This window comes from Lemur catta, chromosome 18 (genome assembly GCF_020740605.2).
Source record: "Lemur catta isolate mLemCat1 chromosome 18, mLemCat1.pri, whole genome shotgun sequence".
NCBI lineage: Eukaryota > Metazoa > Chordata > Mammalia > Primates > Lemuridae > Lemur > Lemur catta.
In genome coordinates this window covers 13,302,162-13,324,810 of record NC_059145.1, presented here as the reverse complement: position 1 = coordinate 13,324,810, position 22,649 = coordinate 13,302,162, and the positions used below count along the sequence as shown (strand labels likewise).

Sequence of the window (22,649 nt, the reverse complement as noted above, 5' to 3'; positions counted from 1 at the left end):
CCTTCATAAAAAGGAATAAATCCTCCCATATAGTTAACTTCTAAGCACTCATCTATAATGAATGAATATTTATAAAGAGTAACCATCAGAATTCTCTTGTCTGTCAATGGAGACATGGCCAGAAATAAAGAAGTGGCATCACAGCGGAGATTCACCTAGCAGCTTGTTTTTGCTGATTAAAAATATGGGTTGTAGTCATGGGATAATGTCTGGAAGGAACTGTGGGGTTAATCTACCTCAGTCCACTTCGTTCATATATTGGGCAAAGCTAAAGCTCAAAGAGGTGAAGTAATTTGTGTAAGATCACGCAGCTGGTGGGTAACTGGACGAGAATGGCCATCTCCAGACTTTGACTCCACTGCTCCTTCTTGTGGCCAAACTTAGATAGCATCAAGTTTGTGCATTGCCTTAAAATGCTTCTAACTTTTTCTGTCTTGGCGGGGCAACTTCTGGAATCCAGCAAGGCAGTGTCTGTCTCTGATGAGATCACCGGTGATCTACAAATAAAAGCCTTCTTGTCACATCGCCTCTCTCTCGGCCTCTCTTTCTTGCAGACGCGCCAGCCCGTCTTTGTGCAGCTGCTGCAAGGCGTGTTCAGGGTTTACCACTGCAACTGGCTGATGCCGAGTCAGAAAGCCTCCGTGGAGAGCTGCATTCGGGTGCTCTCTGATGTAGGTAAGATACCGAGCCAGTTTGGATAGAACATGATGAAGATGGATTGCCTAATGGTAGTAAAGGCTACCATTTATTGAGCACTTATTCTAGCCTTTCTAAGTTTACACAGACAGGAAGTTGCAGAGCCAGACCTGGAACCCAGGTCTTCTTGATTCCTCAGCCTTTTTTTTTTTTAATCTCTCCCAAGCCGGCATCTCCCAAAGAGCCAGTGAATCCCAAAGTAAGATAGGCCTTGAAAAACAAGATTCGATGGTTACATCAGGCAACTCTTGGCAAGTCGCAGTGCACAGAAGCGTATTCAAGGCTCTGGGATGTCCCTCATTCAAGGGACTACTTTGTTTAGTCCAGCAAGCATATTTGACCACGTGGAAGCACCTGTCAGATCCCGAGGCGCCCCATTTCTCAGCAGGCGCACTGCTCCCTCTGCCACCTGGTGAGAAGCGGTTCTCCGTTCCTCTCCAGCCCTCATGTCTCACCTCTCACAGGCAGCTTGGAAGGAAGTTAGGACAATTACCTCTCCCTTCACCCAGACTTTATCAGACTCTGTTACTCTTCCCCTTCCCTGACCCCTATAAACGCTATGCAAAGGGCTGAGCTTCCTGCCGACAGTTGAGAAGAGAGTAACCTGCCTGTAGTAGCTATTTAAATACCTGTGCACAGTAACCAGAAGATCAAGACAGATGTGGTTCTTAGCACTATTTAGTGGCTGTCCTGTAAGAATAGATTGTGTTTATTAGGACCTCTTGCCTGACTTCCTTTACTCTCCTGTGGTGTGTATTGGTGTCTTTTTATATTTATTAATGTGGCAATATTTCCCAGTAGGACATTAGGCTTTGATAGTATATACACTGAGTGGTGTCTCAGAAACAGGGCCCTGCAAGGGAATCCCCAGAGAACTCTATACTTTCTCCATACATGATCACCCACCTTAAAGGATGTGCTTGTTGAGGCTAAAGGAAACATACAAGCGAGTCCTTGCCACGAAATTAGTTGTTGGTTAAAATTTGAGCAAGTCTCTAATAAGATCAACACTTACTAGAGAGTCGAAAGCTTTCAGTTGTCTCAGCGATGATAAGAAAAAAGACAAGGAGAGTTGACGTTTGTAAAGTGGTAGGTCATGAAAACAGCACAGCCCATTAACTCTAGGAACTCACTTTTATGTCCCTTGTGGAATTACCTCTTCCTGATGAAAACCACATCCAGAGTCCACTGAGTTCATTGTTTAGCTTGTAATAAGGTATCCAAGACACAAGGGTTTCTAGCTGAGATCATGTCTCCTGTGCATCTTGCTTTTTAGTTTTTATATTCTTTGTATGTTTTCCCCAGATTTCCCAATTTCTTTATTAAACTGTTAGAAAGTTGCTGGCTGATGGTTCCTTTCCCTGAACATTGGGATTTAAGTGACTGCTTCTCAGATTCCCCTCTCAGGATGTTGGAGTTGTTTTTACAGTTAGATACAGGTGCCAGAGCACCTTCTTTGCTTTCCTGTTTTAAAGCATTGAAGACAGGAAATAGTTGTTTTTTGGAAACACTCTCATATGGGAAAAAGGATTATTAGTCTTAGTTACCTTCCTTTTAAAGATTTTAGATGCATGGGACAGTCGCAAAGATAATACAGAGAGTTCCCACAGACCCCCACCCCGGTTCTCCCACCGTCAGCGTCCTGCATTATCAGGGCACCTTTGCCGAAACAGGGAACTCACACTGGCGCGTGGCTGTTACCTGAACTCCAGACTTGATTCAGATTTCACCAGTTTTTCCACTGATGGCCTTTGTCCCAGAAGCCAGTCGAGGTGACCACATTGCATTTAGTTGTCATGTCTTCCCAGTGTCTTCTGGTCTGAGACAACTTTTCAGTCTTTCCTTGTTTCCTGTGACCTTGACAGTCTGGTCAGGTGTCCTGTGGAATGTCCCCCATTGTGGGTTTGACTGATGGTTTTCTCATGGTATCGTTTTTTTAAGAGGGAAAAAGAAAGGCCTATATTGAAAGAATAGCTTATGGCTTAAGTCAGTATTTTGTAGCCTGTTGTATAGAATAGCAAACTTGAGAAAGAATTTTTAGAAAAAGAGTTCATTGGCCAAATAAATTACCTGTCCTGATAATTCTTAAAATACGTGAACATATCAGCAACCCTAAGGAGCCATGCATTGAGGAAACCCATTGGACTTTGACTCTGGATTGCCCACACTTTGTGACTTCGGAGCACCAGAGCATCTTAACATTCCTTGGAGCTACCGTCCCCCAGAATTCACACTAGGAAACGTTAACGTGAAAGATGGTGGAGTAGAATTGAACTCCTCAGTCTTCACAGTCGATCCCATGCAAGATGGCACGTTATGGGCGTGGAAAAAAATCTGCCTGATGGGGGATGGGGAGTTAAGTCCACCGCTCTACGACAGAAGTTGTGGTCTCATGAGTCATCTTTCTCCCGTACAGCCAAGAGCCGGGCCATTGCCATTCCTGTGGACCTGGACAGCCAAGTCAACAACCTCTTCCTGAAATCCCACAACATTGTGCAGAAAACAGCCATGAACTGGCGGCTATCCGCCCGCAATGCCGCTCGCAGAGACTCTGTTTTGGCCGCTTCCAGAGACTACCGGAACATCATTGAGCGATTGCAGGTAATGCCTGGTGCTGAGAGGAGTGGTGCTTAGCCTGGCCTCAGGTGGTTCCCACAAACAGCAGTGTGTCCTGGAGCCCGAGAATATCCACACGGGGCCATGGGGAGGTGTCAGGGTGTTGATGAATACTCAGTGTTACAATGTATGTAGGGCCAAGAGTGTGAAGCTACTCAGGAAGAAAAATTTCCTGACAAAGTGACGATCTTTAAAGGTTATTCATAGATTTACAGATGTCTTTGTGAAGAATAGGGACTTTGATCTTATCAGGAAAGAATATTTATGTATTATAAGGCGATGCTTAGAATAAAGGCATAAAGGTTCCATTTTTTCCGTCACTCTGGGATATTTAGATTCTTGAATCAGCAGGTAAACAAGTGCAGTGATACCTGAGAGAAGAGTTTTATATCAGAATGAGTCAGATGAAAATAAAAGTACTATGCAATCCTAGCTAGATTATATTCTTTCTTGGCGCCTACCAGGAGATCTGTTCTCCCTTTGTTAAAGGTGAGGGTAGCAAGTATTAGATGGATATTAAACACTTAAACATACATCCTAACATTATTATCTCTTTTTTTAACAAGCACCTGCAATGATTCTCTCACAGGTAGTACATGGACCACGGTTTGGGAGTCACAGATGCTTTGGATGAGCACGGCACGGTGGTTAAGAGTGTGGTCTCAGGCTAGTGCCCAGGGTAAAATCATGGCTCTGCTGCTTAGAAATGGTGTGACCTTGGGAAGCTACTTAACTTCTCTGTGTTTCAGTTTCCTAATTTGTAAAATAGGATAATAGTACCTCAGGGGGTGATGTGAGGATTTAAGAGCGTTGATAACACATTCCAGTTATCTGTGTCTTGTGAAACAAATTACAACAACAATTACTTTGTTCTCTTTTGGTGCTCTGAGGGTTGACTTGGCCCAGTGAGGTGTTTCTCACTCAGGGTCTTTCAAGAGGTTGCAGTCAGATGGTGACTGTAGTTGCACTCATCTTGACACCCTGCTCGCTCACATGTCTGGCGGTTGATACTGGTTGTTAGGTGGGGTCTCAGATGGAGTTGTCGACTAAAACATCTGTTAATGCGTGTAGCCTCCCAGTGTGGCCTGGGCTTCCTTACAACATGGCAGCTGGGTTCCAAGATGAGCATTTCTGGAGACACACAAGTGAAAGCTCTGTCATCTTTATGACCTAGCTTCCGCAGTCACATAGCATCACTTCTACTGTGCTGCGTTGGTCAAGGTAGTTTCAAAGGTCCCCTGAAGTTCAAGGGGAGGGAATCTAGATCAGCATTTGATGGGAGGGATGTTGGTGTCACATTGTAAGAAGAACATGTGAGATAAGGTATACTGTGGTGGCCATGTATGGACAATACAATGCACTTAAAGCACCTAGAAGAGTTCCTGGCATGGAGGGAGCACTCAGTTGAGAGCTACTATTATTATTACTATTGTTGTTGTTACTACTATAATAACTACTCTCATTAGTTCATCAGTCTCTGTGAGGTTACATAACTTACCACTGATCATTCATCAGCCTCATGCTAGGACTGGGGATGGAATGGTGAGCAAAACCAGAAATGATATCTGTCTTTGTTGTGTCCCAAGTTTTGGAGGGGAGAAGTAGAATAATTTTGAGCATAAAAAGATGAGGAAGACAAATGTTACAGAGGAGAAGTGAGTAGTGCTTGAAAGATTCTGATGAAGAGCCTAATCTTGCCTGGGGTTAGGGACGTGGGAGTCATGGAAGGCTTTGCTGAGGAAGTAACATTTGAACTAAGATCAGAAGGAACAGTAGGACTTAAAGAGTGAAAGGAAGGGAAACAGCATGTGCAAAGACTGTTACACAGAAAAGATAGTGCATCCAGAGACCAAAGGAAGGGTGGTGTGGGTGTTGTGGCTGGAGCCCATGGAGCTGGGAATGTCGGCAGGGTTTCATGGATTGAGTTAAGAATTTCATTTGAGGTTGCAGTGGGCCATGAGGATGTGACTGCACTTTACCTGGGGCAACAGAGCGAGGCTCTGCCCCAAAAAATGAAAAAAAGAATTTCAGCCTTTGTCAGGACAGAACCGGTCTTGATTCCAGATGGAGTGCTTCCTGAGCCCACTGTGCTTTTATTAACAGAAAGGACAGGGATGCTGTAGACACATACCTATAGGAACATACAATATTTTCCTACCTGCTCAAACTAAACAAATTATTAATATCCTCAATCAAACACACCAGTTTCTTGTGCTTTTCTTAGATTTATTATGCATGTTCTTGGGAAATGAAAGAAAAGACATAAATAGGTAATACTGTTATAAAGACTTGGCCAGTGGCCTAAGGGATCCTCAGTATCCGAGCATTTATTGTCTAAGTCCCTGTAGTTGTGAGACTGCCTGGTACAGCAAAAGGTGTCATAGGAAATTCACTCACACACTGACGACTTATGTAATTAATCCCCATTTAGACATCTCCTCGCTTAACACTGGCATCTGCCCTGCCCATCGCTTCGCCATCTTTGTTGGTGTCTCCCTGGTTGCTATACATTTGACAATGCAATGCAAATCAATTGCAATGTAAAGTTCAAACTTTGCAAAAGATGCAGGATTTCATGAAATACATGAACATGATATTAAAGAATGATTTCAATCCCATGCAAATGCTATAGCCAGAGATTTGCCAGAGTTAGGAGCAGTAACTACTGGAGAAGAGAATATTGACAGGGTGCTTCCAAAGGGGAAACTGTTGAGGAAACTGATAAGACCCTCAGAGAATTTTGCAAAAATGACGCTGTTTTTGACTTACGTGTGAAAATCAGCATGCATTAAGGGATGTTGCAATGTACTGTCTTATAATTTGTTGAGAAAACTACCCCTCCAAAGAAATCATTTAATTCATTCATGCATTCTTTATGCATCCTAGACATTATCGAGTAGTTACAATTATCACCCAAATTTTGTTAAATATGAGATGAAATTATCTTCATGTGGTTTAGTTTTAGTTTCTGGATAAAAGACCAGTCAGTTCTTTCCTTGACCCTAATTGGGTCTCCAGTTGAGGTGAAGGCAATTTAAATGGCGTTCCTGTGCAAACGTCCTTGGATAACTAGGCCCTCCTGGATTAACCAACGTCCTATGTTCGGCCCCTGTTTTAGCCAGCATGCCTCTAGTTAGGTTTTGAGTCACCAAGCCATAGAGCAGGCTTTAGCATCTTTTGAAGATAATTCCTCATCTGTTTTCTATCATTTGCCTTTAAATGGTGTTTGTTGTGTTGGTTTTGCTGCTCTTTCAACTTCTCTCTGTTTTCCTTTCCTACAGCTATGTGTTTTGCATTTGAAGACCATCATGCTATCAGGGTACATGTATTTAGCATGTTGATACAGCATGTTCATTCATTTGTGTTCTCATGTTTGTATGACTTTTTATTATGTGAATAATTCATGCTCATTGAAAATAGACAACACTGACGAGTATCTCTGTATAGAAGTTTAGAATCACCTGTAATCCCACCACCCAGATAAAAACAGAAGTGATGTTTTAATATTTGATGTTTACCTTTTAGATATTGATGTTGTTTATAAGAATAGGATCATAGAGTTCATACTATTGTTTGATCATTTTTATACTCATATCGTAGACATCTTTTCATGTTATTAACTGTATTTTTTGCTTTAAATTTTAAATTGTATGGAATGATCCCTTGAGTAGGATAAGGCCATCTTGAAAGAAGGGGTGGTGGGAATGTTGACTTGTTTTTACTTTGTTTTCTGCATCAGGGGCTAATGCTTCAGGTAACCACTGGGCAATGTCTGACAATTTGAGATAAACGTCAGACAGCACTAAAGTAACTCTAACCTGGCCTAGCCTGTGCGTCATGTTTTAGGACACAAATCAGTGTTCTTCCCCTCCTGTGGTTGGGGTCTGCCTGAGCTGGTGACCGAGGCTGTACTCCCATTGCAGGACATCGTCTCTGCGCTGGAGGACCGTCTCAGGCCCCTGGTGCAGGCAGAGTTATCTGTGCTGGTGGACGTTCTCCACAGACCCGAGCTGCTTTTCCCGGAGAACACAGACGCCAGAAGGAAATGCGAAAGTGGCGGTTTCATTTGCAAGTAAGCAGCCTCTCTCTTGGGGGTGGTCAGTTGCCAGACCTTGATGACCAGACAAAGCATTTGTTCCTGAAGAAGGAGACGTTGTCCTGGTTTTTAACTTTGATGAATGCAAGGTCATGTGCTAAAGTAAGTTTGTCTATGAAATTTGACTTATTGACACTGTTTTGGTTTGTTCTTTTGTTTTTGGTGAGAATTTCTCATGTTAATTGCATGCCCGTTCATTTGTTTTCTATTCAACAGATATTTACAAAGCACCTACCATGTGCTGTGGTACAGACATAAAAAAGTCATGACCTTTCAACCCTCAGAAATCTTTGACTTACGCATGACCTCATAAACTTTTCCTAACAATTTTGTAGTTTCTTAGTTTATGCCTTGGGGCATAATCTAAAAGAAGCAAGTGGTTCCATGACTAGAAATCTCCATTAGGCTTTTGCCCTAAGGTTAGTTGTTTGTTTAGCTTGAGTCTGGGCTCTGCCTGTGAGTTTATTGCTTTTCTGGGCCCCCTAAGGACAAGCCTGTGGATAAGGGAACAGTGTGTGTTGGCCCCAACCGTCAGCCTCAGGAGGTGTTTTCTTTTGAAAAAAAAGAAAAGAAAAAAAACACTGTTGGCGTGTTTTAGCTGTTACTGGCAGCCCTCAGTGGATAAACAGCCACACTTTATGACTGGGCAGGTTTGAGAGGACCTCTGTCTCCTTTCTCCTCCCCAGATAATCTCTCCATTGTACGGGCGGCTCCTGCCCGGTGAGCCTGTTTGCCGTTAGCAACCAGCAGGTGTCGCTGTTGAGACACAGTCGCTCACAGGCGGCTCTCAGTGCAGGGAATGCCCTGAAGGATGTTTAACCTGGGAGCCCTTAATAAATATTTGTTCGTTAACTGTGACTAGTTACAATAAATTGCTTATGAAGTGTTTTTAATTGAAAGATAGTTCCGAGGATGTAATCCGTGGCTTCCCCCCCATGCAGGTTAATAAAGCATACTAAACAGCTGCTGGAGGAAAATGAGGAGAAGCTCTGCATTAAAGTCCTACAGACCCTCAGGGAAATGATGACCAAAGACAGAGGATATGGAGAAAAGGTACTGCATTTTACTTTCATGTTGAAACCATGTTTTACTCTTAAGTTGAAGGGGGTGGTATTTAAATATTCACCTTAGTTCAGGCATTACTGACTGAGGAGTTAACTTTTATTTTTAAGGTATTTATCCTGCCTCTAAAGGTAGTTAAATCATACGACTGTTTCCTTTAAAAGTCATATGTGCTTAGTCGTCTCTTATAGGCTGCTGCTTGCCACATAATCTAATGTCAGAGAAGTAATGATAACATCTGTTTAAATTCCCAGTGAAAAGTAAATGCCTCTTGTGTATCAAAGTATGCCTTCCTGAATTGTGGGTTCCAACTAAGCACACCTGTGGATTTACTTCCTTTGGATGAAATGTTACACAGTCTTTCCAGGGCACCAAGAAACTCCCTCCGGTTCTGACTGGTACTAAGGCAGGCAGACCTGTCACCATTTCTGATGAAGGTTGTGAAACGGATGATCCCCATGACCTGAAAATTCTTAGTGCATGCAGTGAGCTAGGATATGGCGAGACCATTCCTCACACCTCCGATATTGAGCAAAGTAGGACAAAAACAATCCCCATGGCCCCTTCTTTCAGCCCCCAACAAAAAATCAGGAGCATAAGGTTAAATCTCACCCATTTTAATTTGAAGGTAATGTAATAACATTCACTAATTATCTCCTGGCCACTGTTAGCAATAATATCTCAGTAGATAAATACACTGATATGACTGACTTAATCAGAATACCCAGTAACTTATTTTTTCAGCTCTTGGGAAGAAGCCTTGATAATTAAATCACAGCCTTCCTTGTCCAAATGGATAGGGACAACCAGATCATCAAAAGTATGAAAGTCTGTCTACAGGAATGTTGTTTCCTAACCTAAGTAACATTTCTCATTAATATTAGAGCAGTGTAACAAGTGAGAGTCCTTGGATAAGAAAACAGGAAAGTGTACAATCCTTATTGCAGTGTACATTCCTCCACTGTCCCCACATCACAAGGCTTTTAAATGTTACTCTACATTTTAGAAATACATAAATTAAAAGGTGAATAAGTGTTGACTAATTAAAAAAACAGGTTTCTGTAACTCAGTAAGAATTTTGCAGAGGAAACCTTCAGACAAGTATTTATAAATAATAGAAGGGAAGAACCCTGGTAAGGTGAGAAGTGGTAGGATGGCCTCTTCAGACAGATAACGGTGTAAGCACCTGGGGAGGTCTTGCTCTATAAAAAAAAAAAGAAAGAAAGAAAACAGGGGAAAGGCTGATGGCAGAGAATGCACTTACCAGACACATAAATAATAACTATTTGTTTCACAAGATCTTCATTTTTCTTAAAATGAGCTTTTAGAAATGTTTGTAAGATATGATTCTGGTTACAGAAATTCATTCACCATAATAAGGTCAAATCTACCAAAGGAACCGGCCTTAACCAGCAGAGTGAATATATTTGCATCTGTGAGCATAAAACTTGATTTTTCAAATATGGAAACCACAATTTTCTCTTATCTGGACTAGCTGGTCTTTGTATAATTGAGGTATTTATCCCTGGTGTCTTCACACTCATGAATATTTTGAGTTGTGATCATACACGCAGTTGCCTGCAGTTGTCTTTTTATAACATGGGAGTACTGTCTCAGAGTTTCCAGAGTCTCTGTTGCATGGCCAACAGGTATCTTAGGGTCTTTGGGGCTAGGTGGAAGGTGTGCTGCCCGGCTTCCTGTCCCCACCCATTAGTGCCAACTGGGAGAACATCCCAGACCAGGGAGGATGCCACATTGGAAGCATCATAGTGTTGCCTGTTACAAAACTGACAGAGAATGACAGGGCCTGGGGTTAAGAGAACCCCCAAAGGAGATCACTGTGAAAGAGTAAATCATCAGGGTTTAGCAGAGGTTCCTGAGCTCAACTCACATCCCTTTCAGCTGGTGAAGAAATTAGTCACACCTAAGCAGAGAGGCTTGGAGGAAAGATGACATTTCTTTCCAGTCTGGTTGGGGCCATCATCCCCCTTTGTGAAAGTGAAAATACTATAGGTCAGTATGGGAAATGCCATGAAACTGAGGAAGACATCCATGTTAGTCAGCAGCTCCAAAACCTACAGCACATTCTTTTTTTTTTTTTTTTTAAGACTAGTCAAGTGCAGTAGTGAGGAGGGAGGAAAGTAGTAGAACAAGGAGTTCAATCTGTAACTGACTGTGAACAATCTAACTCACTGCCTTCGGACCAGCCCTACAGCACTTTCTTGCAGTACTTCTGGCCCGACGCCTTGACTGTTGGAACACGCGACTTAACCATTCGCATTGATTGAACCGCCAGAGAGAGAGGGAGAGGCAGAGGCAAGAGAGCCACGCTAAAGCACTTTAGTTTCTCCCGACCTGCTAGCTGGTATTAACTTTGTTTCACTAAGGCTCTTTGAAGATGCCTTTGATGGTTTACTGGCTGTCCCCATTTGACTAAAGAAGCGTGACGCACAGGGCAGGCCACCTTTTTCAAGGGTGGACATAACCCGGAGCCAAAGAACTAACCTTTCTCAAGCAAACCAGTTGGCATCAGTCAGTAAAATGAATGAGGTATTCTTTGGCCTGGGTGCTGAGGACGCCAGGGTGAGAGTGGAGGCTGCCGCCCTCCTCCTGTCCCAATTTTCCTATTAGTTGTCTCTTACGTGGAACTAGTCTCATGACTAATGCCTTCCTGGGGGTGTCCAGGAGGGTGCTGCCTCCCCCCCCTCTCCTGAGCCTTCAGAGCCACAGGAGGGGCCCTGGCATTGCCTTATCCAGCCCCTTCCCTGTGCACACGCGGGCTCAGAGCCGAGATGGCTGCCCGAGGGGCCGTCTGCAGCAGGGTCAGGCCTGGAGCCCAGCTGTCCCGACTCCCAGGGCAGTGTCCTTCTACCCCTGCAGCTGGTGTCCATGCGTGCAGGTCACGCTTTCTTGTCTTTTTTTCTAAGCTATAATCCTTAGAGATGTTGACACTTAGGTGCCTTTACCCATCTCTACTCTTTCATTCAACTCTGGGAATCAGTCAGGGTCACAGATGAAAAAGAAAGTCGGCATCATTCTTTGTTATCTTGTTCAGAAATGTTAGTGTGCTTGGATGGGTTTACTTGCCTGGAACACAAAGAAGGCCATTGACAACTATCACCTGTGTTACCAAATAGACTAAAACATAACAGAATTGCTGTAAGACTGACCTATACTTTTTAAATGTCATACATACCCACAAGTTTCCTAGAGTGTGCCATGAGTAACAATGTCAACATTTATTGACCCTGTTATGTGCCACTCACTATACTAAGCACATTTCCTACCTTATCTCTGATAGGCTGAGATGGATATCACTATTGCTTTAAACTATTTTCTACACAAGGGAGAAAATAGAGACTCAGAGAGGTTCAGAAATTTGCCTGGGGTCACACAGCTAATAACGAGGGAGACAGGAATTCAAAACCAGGCAGATGATCTGATTCCAAGGCCTCATGCTTCACTTCTGCGTCATCAGTGGACAGACTGACACCATTCGAGTGCTTTGACGTCACCTGCAGGTTGAACATTGAAGTTTCCATTATTTGAACCACACGGGGCAGTGGCCCTGAGAGCAGAACTCGAACGTGTGAGCTGCAGCTCAGTTCTGATTTTTCACCTGATTGATAACAGTCTCCAGTTGATGCCAAGTGACTCTACAAGTTGTGATTGTCCCAAGGTCACCTAACACCTGCAGTTTTGATCAACTCCCACACGAAGGAGTCAGATAAGCGAGTAGCAAGTGGTTGGTCCACTTGCCTTGGTCCACTGCCCCAAGAACTGTCACATATGCTGAGAGGTAGGGGCTGGCAGAAGAAGGTTATCACAAGATTTTACTCATGATCGCTAAGAGATAAAAAAAAAAAAATCTTTAACTGCTACGATTCTAAAATGCAAAGGATCACCAATGCATATTCTTATTAGAGTGGTAAATATAAAATAAGAAATATTTTAAATTATGACCAAAATAATAGTGAAATACATTTTTGCATTATGCCTACAGTGTTTTTCTGTCTCGTGTATTTGAAGTTAATAAGCCATAAAGTTATACCAGGACTCTACAAACACAGTCTGTGTGCAGTGCCTGTGAAACTCTGCTCTTAATCTCCAGGTTAAACCGTGTCTGTGTTGTAAAGAAAATAACCTCCCGTAGCTAAATATCTCTAAGATTTAATTTGAATCTCTCTATAACTCAGAAAATCTTCAAGCCCCTAGACCCTATTTGAAAAGGGAACGTAGTTATTTTATGTATTGGCTATTCTGTAGTTTGCTGTAAGTTCTTTATTTTAATGCTGTTGACTTAAGTTATTAGTCAAAGAGTTTTGGAAAGAAATTCAGAGACCAGGAATTAACGGATAAGGATATCTCAGAGTTTATTTTAAATGTGTTTTCCCTTCCGAATAGTAGTAGCTGTTTCAGTACTAGAAGAGTATATGACCTCAGGTAATACCAGGGTTTTCATTTCGCACAAATTGTCAGTCCGCTATTAATGACCAAAGCTTCTTTGCTCTACGTGAATAGAGTACTAACATTTCTAACTACTGGTGTATTTGATAGCAACTTATTTGCAAAATGTACTAAATATTAACAAAGCACAATCAAATCAGTTGACGATTATTCCTCTATCCTTAAACAAGCTCAACTGTGATAATTCTCTTGGGTTTTTTCCCCCTGGAACTTGATGCTAGTGAGTCCATGTTACTGATGTCACTTGAGCCAGCACTAAAGCATCTCAGGGGGAAATGTCATTTCCTTTAATCACCTGCGGTGCCGGGATCTGGCGCATCAGCAGGACCAGGCGGGGGATATGTTGGTCTTATCACCTGCTGAAGTGAAAGCTCGGTGCAGTTTGTGTTCCTCACTCCACTGGATTGTAAAATGAGTGTCAGGAAAGAATTTGCTGCTAAACACAATTAATCCTACTCTAGTCTTTTAGTCTACTCATCACCCTCTTCTGGAAAAAAAAAAAAAAAAATTGGGGAATTTGGCCGTGCTCCCGGGTCAGTCCAAGTTTTCCTGTGTACAAGTGAGCTCAGGGGCTGATGCCTGACATGTGAGTAGAACGTGGCCGTGTCCTGCCCATTTCGATCCCCAGAGGATGTCACTGTGAGCAGTGGCAGTGTCCAACGTGCCCGAACCTCTTAAGACAGTCACCATCTAACAATGTTTTAAGGTGAAAGAGTCAGCAATAAGAATACTTTTTACAGAATCTCTAATGCTTGGCTGGCTTATATTTCCTTTCTTAACGTTTCCTTCTTTTTCTCTCCCCCCTTTTTTTTTCCAGCTAATTTCCATTGATGAATTGGATAATGCTGAGGTCCTAATTTTGTTGTTTTTTTGTTCTTAGTGTCCCATGGTGGTGTTTCCATGCCACTCTTCCACTTAGCCCCGTGATCCGTCCTCTGGTGTCTGCGGCATCGAGTGTCTTTGTGTTGCGTGGCTGACTTCGTGTCGCGTGGCTGACTTCGTGTCACGTGGCTGACTTTGTGTCGCGTGGCTGACTTCGTGTCGCGTGGCTGACTTTGTGTCGTGTGCCTTCTGGGAGTGAGTGGAGTCTGTTGTGTCAGTGTTAGCGTTTCCCATGAGTTTGTTTGACATTCATCCTTGGAGATCCCATCTGAGTCTAGATAAAGATTTCCTTAACTGCAATAAGATTTCAGTCATTCACTGTCTAGAATCTCAACTGAATTTGTGGTTGATGCTGGCCATTAACGTATCTCTGAAACTCAATTTTGGTATTAATATAAAGAGCCCCTCTATCTGTAGGGAAAGCATCTAATGCAAAAAGGTACAACTGCATTGGTGTAGTTTGAAAGTAGTAAAAAAAAAAAAAAAGCCAACACTACTCTCTTGGTTTGCATGTTGAAAAGCATTGAGGGCTCATATAAAATTGTCAAAGTGCAGTGTGAATTCCAAAGTGCTAGTTGAGACTTGCCACCAGAGGCTCACTGGTGAGATTAGGAATGGCCTAGATCCTGGCTTCTCTTCTAGGAGAACTGCCTGTAGATCCAGAAATTGAATGTTATTCAATGCCTACTGTACTTACGTATCAAATTAGTTTCACTTCCTCAGAATTACCCTGGAGACTGACAAGTGGTTGTTTTGTTTGGGATTTGGGGACCTCTTAAATAACTTTTGTTTTGAATGTTTTTTTCAGCATTCCTTGCCATAGTTTTTTGGCTACAATACATGCTAGGTATTGTAAATGGTACCAGAAAAAAATTAATTGGGATTAATGTATGTAATTGAGAGGATTTAATAGGTTGGCACATTGGAATAAAATTTTATTTAACTTTTAAAAATCACTTTTCTGGTCTACTTATCTGTTCTTATTTTGGTAGACCAATGAATACCTTATTTTGGCTGAGATAGACATACCAAATAGAACATGCTGTCTACTCTAATACCATAATTTCAGGAATACCAAGAAATGGTTCAGATATACCTAAGTAGGGTCTGAATTACAGACTTGAAACTGAAAGCCAACGAGTGGTTATGAATTTGGTCCACTTGCCTTAGGAATGGAGCTCAGAGAGCTTAAGTGCCTAGTCTTAGCTCACACAGCTACAGAGTGGCCAAACTAGGACTAGCCCACGGCTGGCTGGGCTTCTGGCCTGATGTGCTCGCTGTTCTACCACAGGAAATTCCATAAGTACAGAATTTTCCTTGTATTAATCAGGCACAAACAGGTGAGGAGGCCATGCCTTCTGGGATGATTAGAAGATGCGAAAGACAAAAGGGAGTACAGCAACTTAATTAATTGTTCTGCGTACGGCGATTTTTACCATTTCCTGTTTAGCTTTCCCTCTTCTGGGTTATTTGTATGCTGGAAAACTATGCTATGCAGATTGCGTGTTGGTACCCTCTGGTGCTCTTGTTTCTACCTAGAGTGGTGAATGCCTCGCTGGTTTAAAGTTTTCCTTTGAAATACTGAGGTTGAGTTTCTATCTGCTTAAGTGCAAATTAAGTCAGGGAAGGAAAACCTTCCCTAATCAGAATCTGCGGTGTTATTAATATACTGTTTTGCACCATAGTAATCAGTTGATGTGTTTGCTCGCTCAAGATAGAACTTGGGTCTCCTGGCTCGGAGTTTATTGCTCACTTATGGAAAGATTCCACAGTTAGAGCAGGTGTGTTTATAATTATCCTCTAGGAAATAGAATACTGTCTGTTTATAAAAGAAGAATGTTCTGGCAGCCACTTGGATTCTTTGAAAATTCCCTGAAGAAGCAACTGTGGATCCCCTTTGCGTTGTTACCCATGGCAACTGTCAGAACCCTGGGATACTAACACCCTGTCCACGGTCCCTCAGGCTGGTGGGTCTGGCCCTCTTGGAGGAGATGCCTGATTGGCCTTTGTCATCGATGCTGTTCCGGAAACCCCCACAGCTCCTGTGGTTTCTCTCCCCCGCCAAGCCTTTGCTCGGCGTGTGCTCCTGGAAACCTGTAGCCACAGCTGGAGCTCTGCCGACACTCAGTGAGAGTTGCTGCCAGCCCAGGAGCGAGGCAGGGCTGCACACCCAATGTTCTGGATTCTGAACACAGGAGGACAGCCCCTGAGGTGGTGTGAGGCCTATCTGGTGGCCCCTGGTCCCCGGATGAAGGGCCACCGCCCTTTGATGATGAAGGCCAGTTGGGCTCTCAAGAGAGATGCGCAGCGGATGGCTTGAATAAAAGCCCGCAGAGTCCCTGTCACTGTGCTGAGAAAACAGGGTGAAGTGAGGACAATTGTAGATTCCCTGCAAGATAAGTGCATGGGTTGGGGCCTTCCCAGCTGCCCTCTAAAAAATTTTGTTTAAAACCAGGAAGAGGAAGGGTTTTTGTTTTTTGGCAAATAGAGTCTCCATCCTTACTCCCTGGTTTTCTCTTTTCCACTGGGGCTGGGGTTGGGGGACAGATGGAGTGAAGGAGAGACAGACACTCCTTGCCTCAGTGTTCCTTCCACTCAGAGCTTGCTGAATTGGTACCTGTGTGTACACCTGTGTAGCCACCGCCTAAATCAAGATGCGGAATGTTTCCATTACCCCATAAAGTTCCCTTGTCTGCCCAATCTTGGCTCAAAACAGACACAAGCTGATGCTAAAGACATTCATTTGTGACCACTGTTTGAGTGCCTTATGTTCCAGGCACTGTGTTGCAGGATTTGGGTACAATGGTGCCCCAAATGGACACAGTATCTGCCATTCTGAAGCTTATAGTTTTGTGGGGCAGATAGACAATAATACAAATTAATGTAAAATGACAGCTCTCAACCCTGAGAAATGTTTGAAAGGAGGAGTGCATGGAATCATGGGAACATGGAATCCGAGGACTTCTCCCTAAGCAGGGAGGTCAGGTAATGACAGGTAAGTTATGTGAGTCACTTCTCTAAACTGTGAAGTGCCACACTAATTAGAGGGATGATTCTGACAAGGTACTCAAACCTGGGGCAGAAGGCGGTGAGCAGAAGAGAGTGCACCTGGTTTTCCCGTGTGACTCTGGGAAGGAATGGGGCCCTCAGGAAGTGTGTGCTGTAGCTCAGTGCATGTGCCCATTTCTACATATTTGAGATGTGATCCCCACTGAATCACTATCCCATGGAACCCCTGAAGCCACTGGGGTCAGGTAGCGACTTTGCTGTCCTTCATTGCAGCAAAAAAGCTAAGTAACGTTCCCAGTTATTCGGGGTGGCTGCAGCCTGCTCATATTAATACCTCATTTGCTTCCACCTTGAGTTGCAAAAGATGCCACTAACAGGGAACTTTGTAAAATTCAGGGGTGGTGGGGGGAGGAGAAACACAGAATGATTAAATTTCACCTTCAGGGGGCGTTCTCATGACGCCCAACCCAGGGTGGAGGTGTCCTACTTTTTCTACATTGCTGTGAACTGCTGGGTTGGGCACCTGCCAACATTCAGGCGGCAGTTACATAAGAGCTTTTTTTCCTGGAATTTAGGCTCACTGCTGATGTGTGACCTTCAGCAGTAATTGCCAATAAATGCAGTGGGGCTGTTTACTGTTAGACACTGGCAACCACAGAGCAAGCTCCACTCGGAGCATACAGAAGCTATTGCCGAGTCTGTGCAAGGTTTTTTTTTTTTTTTCTTTTAATGCTGAGATTATTCCATAATGATCGAAGTTGTTTAGTTTAGGCATGTCAGAATGCATTTTTAAAAAATGAACTTTCACTACTGAGTTCTGATGAACTTGTTCCATAAAATATAGGTGAAACTACATTGTTGGAATTAAGTAACATTTACTTAGCTTTGTTTCTAAAAAACGAATGCAGTTAATAAAGAGAATTGCCTTAGCTGTTATGAAGATTTAAAATTGTTCTACTGAAATGCTAGATAATTTCTATTTTAGCCTAATTTTCCTTAAAGCTTTCTTTTCTCTTGAAGTGGGTTTTCAAAGGCTGAGGAAGGACAGGGCCCAGCAAACATATTTGCAAAGCCCATTCACTGCTTGTGTGTCTCCCTCCTCTGAGGTTATGAGTGAATGAAAAGGAACTCTGAAGACCGTTCAGGAGGGCTGGAGGTATAAATTCCTTTCGATATGCTGATAACTGGGTCTGTAATGCAGTTAACCTTTCTCGAATTGCATTCAGTTTCTGCCCAGGGTGGTCCACAGAAAGAGACATTCTCTTTCAAAGGAAAGTTCTAGAAGCCCAAGGGCAGCAGGGGGATTCCTGCTGAGGGCTGTAGAAACCAAAGGGTGTTTGCAGGCTGTGCTCTGTGCTGGCCTGTGACAGGCACACAGAAAATGGATGGGAAGATGGATGGAAGTGGGAGGGTGCTGTTGTGCAGACACCAGCAATAGTAACCCTAGGAAGTCTGTGGGCTTCTCTTTATTTAAGAATGACAAACCACCGTTTCCCTCATTTATAGTAGAAACTGCTCCCGTGGTGAAGCGTTAGGCACGTTATGCATGTGTTGGAGGTGAATAGAGCAGTGTCTTCTCCCTACGTACCCAGTTACCACTCAGGGACCTTTGTCACGATGCCCTGAGCAGTGGCCACATCCAGGAAGGACGCTTAGGATTCAGTGACTTGAGTTGCAGTTTGAATTTCTATTTAAAAGCCAGTCATTGGGAGTCTTTTTTTCTCTTAAGTTACATTTTACTGACCTTGTCTAAAAACGTGGGGAAGACTAAAGGTCAAGGAATAGATATGCTGAGGTGATGGGGCAGCCGTTGGTTTCTGAGCCCAAAACTGGGCCACGTCAGATCATTGTTGACCCCTGTGGCTGTGGGAGACGCACCTGGATTGGAGGTGTCAGCACCGAAATACAGTGACTGGTCCCGGGACTCAGGAGGGGGATACGAAACGCAGGAGATTCAGACACGCCCGTGCGCTCCAAGCATTCTCCCTTAAAATGTGTTTGTTGAGGGCTTCAGCTTTCATCTTAAAAAAAATTAACTTTGATAATAAAACTGTGACTGCATTTATTAAACATAATCTTTTGCTTTGGGTATTATACATGATATTTGTGTAGCTTTTATCTGAACATACATAGTTTATTAAAATGCTTATGTTTATCAAAATTGGAGCTTACTACTGCTGTAAAATAAACCTATCCTCAAGGAAACATAGCGAAAATCCTTATAGGAGGAAGTATGCAGTCTAGGCTGTTGGTGATTTTACCAAATTACATACCAGGCATGGTCTGGCCTTTTCTGTGAATGAAAACATTTTGTGTCCTAGCAAGTTGTATTATTTAGGAAACTTGCTTGTTAGATATTATGAAATGAAGTTTACTGAAAATATACTGAGCATTACTTAATATTTTAGCTGGAAGGAATCCTAAAGAATATCTGTTCCAGTCTCCTTGAACTCCTCGAACAGGTCAGCAGCCTGTTCAGAGAGGGTCAGTGACTGGCTCAGGGTCACACAGAGAGCCAAAGCCACGCTCTTGGTGAGCCATGGTCACATGACTTCTGTCCAGTGCTCTCCGGTTTTCTAGTCTATTCTATAAATGGATCGCACTAAAAATTGTCCTTCTGGTTAGATACTGATTCCTGAAGCTGTAAAGCATCCTCTCTTGTATCAAACAACTTCATGAAATTTTTAAGGAAAAGAAAGATAATTTAAATTCATTTTTAAAGAATTAATTAGGCCAGGTGACACGGCTCATGCCTGCAATCCTACCACTTTGGGAGGCTGATGTAGGAAGCTCACTTGAGCCCAGGAGTTTGAGGTTGCTGTGAGCTAGGCTGACGCCACTGCACTCTAGCCTGGACAATAGAGTGAGACACTGTCTCAAAACAAAACAAAAATAATTAAACTAATTGTAAAATAAACATGACAACAATTTAGGAAGGAAACAGTGTCAGTATAATCGTAAAACATAACCCCTGCCCTCTGAATGACTAAGAAATAGATACATACTACCTTTGGCCATTCTGAAAGAATTCAAGATGCTTCTCTGGACAAAGAGAGCCCAGCCAAGAGAATTCAAGCAGACAAATGGCACACTAGTTCCAGTTCCATCTTCTTTATTTTCTTAGCTTTTGTTTTGATTGGCAAAGGAGTAAGAGGGTAGGTAGCTCTGTGGGTTCCTATGGTAAATCCATGCCTGTAACCCTTTTGTTCTAATCGTACAGGATCAGTGTAAAGGATGTGTTAGTGGGAGTGCGGCTGATGCAGACAGTAGAAAATAAAGCTTCTTTCCCTCTAATCTCTGGCTGCTTTAAAATGCATGGGCAAGCGAGGTGCGGTGGCTCACGGCCTGTAGTCCCAGCTACTCAGGCAGGAGGGTCGCTTGAGCCCAGGGGTTGGAAGACCACCCTGGGCAACAGAACGAGACCTTTGTCTCATTCAAAAAATAAACAAACAAACATATGGGCAGTTGCTTTAATTCTGCTTTTTCTTATGTGTTCATTTTGCACTAAGGGCAGGCAGCAAAAATGTTTACACAATTTTAGTTCTTTAGCCTAAGCATACGGAATGCAAGGGTAGCTTTAAAAATCCAATGTTGGATTGTGATGTTATGTGTATCATTTAAAAATTACACATACCTGAGCTCTGTTTTTACTTTCCTTGCCACACACAAGCCCTTTCTGCCACCGTGTGTCACCACCCCTAACAGGAGGGTAAATACTTGAGAGGGAATCCTCTCTCTGAGGCTGGTGGAGTTGGACTCAGCCCGAAAGGTCTTCTGTCTGGGATTGAGGGAGCAGCCCTCCGTGCGTGCCTTCTTGTCTTCGGCAAAGCATTAATAGTTTAAAGTCCAGGAACTTTATTTCATTTTACTTACTGGGAATTAGAAAAAAGACAGAAATCATTAGGTTACATAATATAGCAGCCCTGTAGTAAGAGGATTTTTTCCATCTTGAGGGTTAAACTCCCAAATGGGTAGTGCTGAGCTGGATCCAGACGCCACCACATTGCACAGCCTCAGTCCTTCATGCTTTCAGCAAGGCTCTGCCCTGCCACCCGACAGCCGCCTTCTGGCCTCGGGAGGGGTGTGCTGCGTCGCTGGGGCACTGTCAGGGGCCAAGGTCACACAGTTGCAGCGAGAGCCTTGGCTGCATCCCCTGGCCCCAAACTGTATACTTCGCGCCAGTCAGCCACGCCACTGCTGTGTGACTTTGGTCCTGAGCGGCCCGGGAGGGGTGTGGCGGTCATACCTGGCATCGGTTCCCTGCTCTGAGCACGAGTTGGAAGACAGATTGTGGCACTGTCTTCACGTGGAGCCGTGGACTTGTCTCCAGGCACAGCCTTCTCGCAGCCACCACATGCGCCCTAACGCTTTCCTTGCGTGTCCTTTGGAGGCATCCTCTTGTCTGTCACCCGTGGGTTGGAAATGATGGACTGGAGGGAGGTGGCTGCGTGGCCCAGCGGGGGCGGGGCTGGGGAGCCCAGTCCATGAAGCCTCTGAGGGAAACATGGGGGTGGGATGGCCATCCTCAAAGCAATCCTGAACTGGACGCGGGGGACACTGCTCCTCCCAGAGACACTGGACGGGGAGGCTTCTGCCCCTGAGCCCGAGAGCTGGGGTCTTACTCTGCTGCGAGACGGGATGGGGAGAAAGGAGAGGCACAGGAGAGAGCCCTGTGCTTGTCACAGTGGCCACACGGCCCTTTCCCAGCGTTGGGCCCCTGCTGTTATCTCTGTCCCCTTCTGCCCTCCCCGAGCCTCGTGGGATGCACACTGTCACTGTGGCTCGCTCCCAGATGTGCGGTGGTTCTTCCTTTGACACCTTCTGTTTTAAGACATAGTTCCTTCTTGGTTAGTGGTAGATTTTTTTGTTTCTTTCCTTATTTTAAATGTGTTTCTCCATCTCAGGCCAATGTTCTCTTCCAGCACAACCACATTCAGTTTAATTTGAAAGTATTTGGTCACTTTGATTGCTGAAGCCCACTTCAGTGGGTGACATAGCAAGGTCACCTCCTCTTTGATCTTTCGTCCTGTGTTTTGTCCTTGAGTGTTGGTCTGTGGACTTCTCTGTGGCCCACGAGATGCAAGTGCCGCGACTAACGAGCTCCGTTTTGCTCCCAACTAGCTGCCGCCGGCTCCGGATTCTGAGAACGCCGCAGAGGTGTGTTGCCCACCTATATTTGTAGTGCCAGCGCCAGCAAATATGGGTGCTTCCCAGCTGTGTGGTTGAGTGTCTGAACTGTCGTGATGAAACGTCTGTCCGGGTGGTAGGTAGGAGGGAGGTCTCCAGGCTGCCTGGGAACTGATCGTGGCTCTCGTGGACGCGGCTGTGGCTCTCGGTGTGGAAGGGAAGTGCTAAGAAGCTGGCGCTAAACCAGCCGTCCTCCAGGCGGGAGGACGGGGCTCTTCGAAGGTTCCCGCATAAAACTGTCTTAGTCTTGAGGTGTTCACTTGAGAAATTTGAGGATGTTAAGACCTCACTGTTGTTAAACAAAATTGACTTTGGGTCCTGTGCAGAGATGATGCAGTTTTGAAGTTCTGGATATTAACTTATACTTTCAGTGAACACAGTTAATAAATTTGTGGTTTCACAATGCACTTTTTTTGTTCCGTCCTTCTTGCCGCTAACTAAACTTGGTAAACGAGGGACTAAAATTTATTAAAGTGGGTAAGATCATAGAGAAGCTTTTTGAGGAAACACATTTCCAATTTTCAAAATTTAATTTTGGAAACTTAAAAAATCACAGTAGTTCAAGGTAAAGTGTACTTTATTTGAAAGGAGTCTATTAAAAAGTGAAAACAAGAACACATCAAACAGCCAAGTT

General features: G+C 43.8%; 1 protein-coding gene across 3 annotated transcripts in view; it reads left to right on the top strand.

The window, feature by feature from the left end:
• Positions 1–22,649, top strand: part of ITPR1 (inositol 1,4,5-trisphosphate receptor type 1) — a 321,821-nt gene that overhangs the window by 185,457 nt on the left and 113,715 nt on the right. For all 3 annotated transcript variants that reach the window (XM_045530791.1, XM_045530793.1, XM_045530792.1), the window contains 4 exons: positions 555–675; positions 3,113–3,297; positions 7,236–7,384; positions 8,350–8,461. In XM_045530791.1, coding sequence (XP_045386747.1) covers positions 555–675; positions 3,113–3,297; positions 7,236–7,384; positions 8,350–8,461 — 567 coding nt within the window. The remainder of the gene's footprint in view (positions 1–554; positions 676–3,112; positions 3,298–7,235; positions 7,385–8,349; positions 8,462–22,649) is intronic.